Source organism: Rosa rugosa, chromosome 6 (genome assembly GCF_958449725.1).
Source record: "Rosa rugosa chromosome 6, drRosRugo1.1, whole genome shotgun sequence".
Taxonomy (NCBI): domain Eukaryota; kingdom Viridiplantae; phylum Streptophyta; class Magnoliopsida; order Rosales; family Rosaceae; genus Rosa; species Rosa rugosa.
The window spans coordinates 15,825,921-15,829,504 of NC_084825.1; the positions used below are offsets into that span (position 1 = coordinate 15,825,921).

Consider the following 3,584-nt stretch of genomic DNA (forward strand, 5'->3'; position numbering starts at 1 on the left):
GAGGTGATCAAGGTTACAAGTTCCGGCTGCGAGTACAAGTCACATGAGAGGCACCTAATTGATATCCTTTTCCTTCTCATCATCATCTCGCTCATTGTTATCATTGTCCCCCAATTTGATCCAGCCCCTCCAATTTGATTCAGCTCTCAGAATCCACTACTAGTAAAACGGGTAACTCACGCAGATTTTAGCCACACAAGATATTCCACAGCCACGGATATCTGTGTGAAAGACAATTACACACAGATAACCATATAAAATTAGTTGAATTGGACCCACATGAATTTCTGTCATACCAATAGCGACAAAAATCTGTGTGAAATAACAATTCACACAGATTTCAGTGTGAAAGCTAAGATACTTTCTCATCTATTCACACGGTTGTCCGTGAAAAAATCAGTTCACACAGATTTCAGTGTGAATAAAGTACTTCATTACTTAAACATATCCTTCAAAGCCCTTTCAATCTCACTTCTAGTAAAAGGACAACTAAGTCTTGTTGCATGATCACCAGGAACTCTACCCTCTACAGCGTGAAGAACCTCCATATTCAATTCAGAACTCCCAGTTGTAAACAATTGACGGAAGTAATTCACAAAGACACACCCCACATCCACCTGCCCTGACCTCCATCTATTATCCTCCCCTAGTATTCTCACAAGTTTGTTAGCACTCCCCCGCTGCCGTGCAAAGTTATGAAAGAATTTTGTATTACGATCCCCATGCTTTAACCAATTAACCCTTGACCGCTGACACCACATGATCTCCTCCTTCTCTAAAACCTTATCTGACTTTAATTCCATCTCCTTACGTTGCAAAAGGACCCCCGCCGAAGGGTATAGTCGTTGCAGATTGTCTAACTCCTCCCTTAGCTCTTTAACAACTCTTCTGACACTACCAAATTTCTCTCTTTCCCACTTCTTTAAAGCAAAGGCAACCAACTTCAATCTATCACCCATCTCTAGGTGATTACCTCTATTCCAGCTACTAGTTATGACTTGCCCACACTCCTCTTCTTTCGTCCACATCTCCTCAAACAAAAACCTTATATGCCTCCTACTAAAATCATCCCCCCCCCCCCGATTGCCGGGTCCTCATTCTCAATCAATATCGGGCAGTGATCCGAAGACATCGAAACAAGGTGATATGCTAGGAAACCACCCCATTTTTGAATTAATTCCAAGTTCCCCAATCCACGGTCAATCCTCTCCTTCACATTAGCCTCTCCTTCCCGCCGATTATCCCATGTAAATTCATACCTAGTAAAAGAAAAGTCATAGAGGCCGCAATCATCAAGTGCACTACGAAAATTATCACTTAGCCGTTGGGTTCGAACATTATCCCCCGTCTTCTCATGAATCGCGAGGATTTCATTAAAATCTCCACAGCACAACTACGGCCCTCCCCGCTCTCTAGCCAATTGTCTTAGCAGCTCCCACGATAATTGTCTTTGACTAGCCGCCGGTTCACCATAAAACCCAGCCACCCTACATTCATAACCATATATCCTCCCATTTGACTAAAGTATCAATGTAGAAAAAACTAGACGACAAAAAAGAAACAGAAACAGTACTCCTCCACATCAGACACAGACCACCCGAATAACCACCCCCATCCTCATCTCCCGGGACACAAAGGATGCCCTCCATCCCTAATTAGATTTTAATCTTCCCATTTGACAAGCCGTCATCTTCGTCTCATACAGAAAAAGTACATCAAGTTTGTGAACAGAGAGCAAGTCCTTCAAGTCTCTAAATATCCGGGATCCCCTTATCCCACAGACGTTCCAACTTAGAATCCTCATTGCTCGTGATGGGGCAGCCTCGCTGCTCCCATCACTTCCGAATCAAGCATCGCCTTTTTATTAGTTGGTACCTCACTCTCAAACAGATTCACCTCAAACTTTCTGTTTCCACCCTCGTTCTCCTGCTGAATCTCTGACCCCTCCGCTGTTAACAAAAGCTTCCTTCTAGCTGCCACTTTAACAAACTTCCTTCCCAATAGCTTTTTACTACTGCCCGGAGAAGACTTCTTAGCCCCCAACGTGAAAGTCATTGGTTGGAAGGGGAATGACAATCCTCCAGAGCCCTCCCCCACTTTCAATTCAAAACCACTCTTAAAAAGAGAGCTCAATTTTTTGATCTCCTCCTCACGTCCACTAGGAGTCTCATGAATATGTGTCAATTGCTTCAACCCCTGACTGACCATTTTCCCAGATGTGTCCATATCCTGAATTTCAAAATTAGCCTTTAAATTCGAGCTGGTATTCCCATCAACTTCTCTCATGACCTTTTGCTGCGCCATAAACCGCTCCGCTATAATCACACCCCGTGACTTTTGTTTTGGCTAGTGACTTTTGTTTTGGCTCGTCACTTTTCACATGGGATGAAGCCGTATCAGTTAACGGACCTTCGATTTGCAGAGTCTTTGACATTGAAGCTGCACCAACCCATTGTTTTCCTCCACCCTCAGACCTTTAGGATTGTGACCCACTCCCAATATCACTACTCTCACCACCGCTATATGCACCATCCATCCTAGTCCTCCCCACATGGGGATCCAGCCATCTCCCAAACAGATCTTTCTTAGCCTTTAGAGTAGTAGCAAATGGCCTCTCCGAGTCTCGCTTATTTTTAGTCCCTAGTTTTTCATCACATTCCCGTGTAGGGTGACCAATCAACCCACACTCCTGATAGAACTCCGGTAGCCGTTCATACTTAAACTCTACCAACTGATCCCCCACCCCAGGAAAATCCACCACAGTATGTCGGAGAAGTGCCAATGAAACATCCATTCGCACCTTGATACATAAGAATTTCCCTACACAACAACCCTGCTCATCAGTCTTGACTCTCTCATAGGTACCCACCATACCTCCAATAGCTTCCGCCACCTCTGGTGTACAAAACCTCCATGGGACTCCATGAGCTTGAACCCACATCACCGTAGAGGACAAAGCTACGTCCATGACAGACCCAGCCCCACCTAGCGGTGCCATCAAAATCAGAGATCTGTCAAAATCCCAAGGTTCCCGATTCAAGACTCTCTGCATATCCTCCGCACACTTAAAACGAGCCAAAAACCTATCCCCTTCAACATCACTCAAGACAACGCCCTTCGCGCCGCCCAAAGTCTCGAGAGAAAGATCCATAAAACTCCTTCGCCGAAAGGTCTTCTCCGTGAAAACCCTACAGACCACTGCAAACTCATTCTGCAGTGCCGACCTTGCAGCGATACCTCCTATCCGTAAACCCCTCGACTCCCTCTCCAAGAGAACCAGTGCCCCAGCAAAACGACGTGCAAATTCCTCCATTCTTGCTTGCAGACGCTCAGATAAACAAACCAGATCACTCTGCTCGCAAAACTAGACTCAGATCACCCAAAAAACCCTAGAATTTGATCGGTGAGACCAAACCCTAAGAATACCCTAGCAGACTCAAACCTCGTGACAAGTCAGAGGGACAGGTACCTATAATTTATTTTTATTTTTATTTTTACCTCAAATGGTACCTCAAATACATATTGATCAGAAATTTAAGATAAAACTCCAAGTATTTACCAAATCTAGTATCTATGTTAATTTT

General features: G+C 44.4%; 2 protein-coding genes across 2 annotated transcripts; both read right to left on the bottom strand.

The window, feature by feature from the left end:
* Nucleotides 1-434: 434 nt before the first annotated feature.
* Nucleotides 435-959, bottom strand: LOC133716287 (uncharacterized). Its single transcript, XM_062142993.1, has one exon. It carries the CDS (start codon nt 957-959, stop codon nt 435-437), a length of 525 nt encoding a protein of 174 aa, XP_061998977.1.
* A 1,517-nt stretch (nt 960-2,476) lies between these two features.
* On the bottom strand, nt 2,477-3,313 carry LOC133716288 (uncharacterized). Its single transcript, XM_062142994.1, has one exon. It carries the CDS (start codon nt 3,311-3,313, stop codon nt 2,477-2,479), a length of 837 nt encoding a protein of 278 aa, XP_061998978.1.
* Between the last annotated feature and the right edge of the window lie 271 nt (nt 3,314-3,584).

Coding starts and splice junctions, on each gene's coding strand:
- LOC133716287 (XM_062142993.1), bottom strand. CDS start 959: ATGGGTGATAGATTGAAGTTGGTTGCCTTTGCTTTAAAGAAGTGGGAA.
- LOC133716288 (XM_062142994.1), bottom strand. CDS start 3,313: ATGGAGGAATTTGCACGTCGTTTTGCTGGGGCACTGGTTCTCTTGGAG.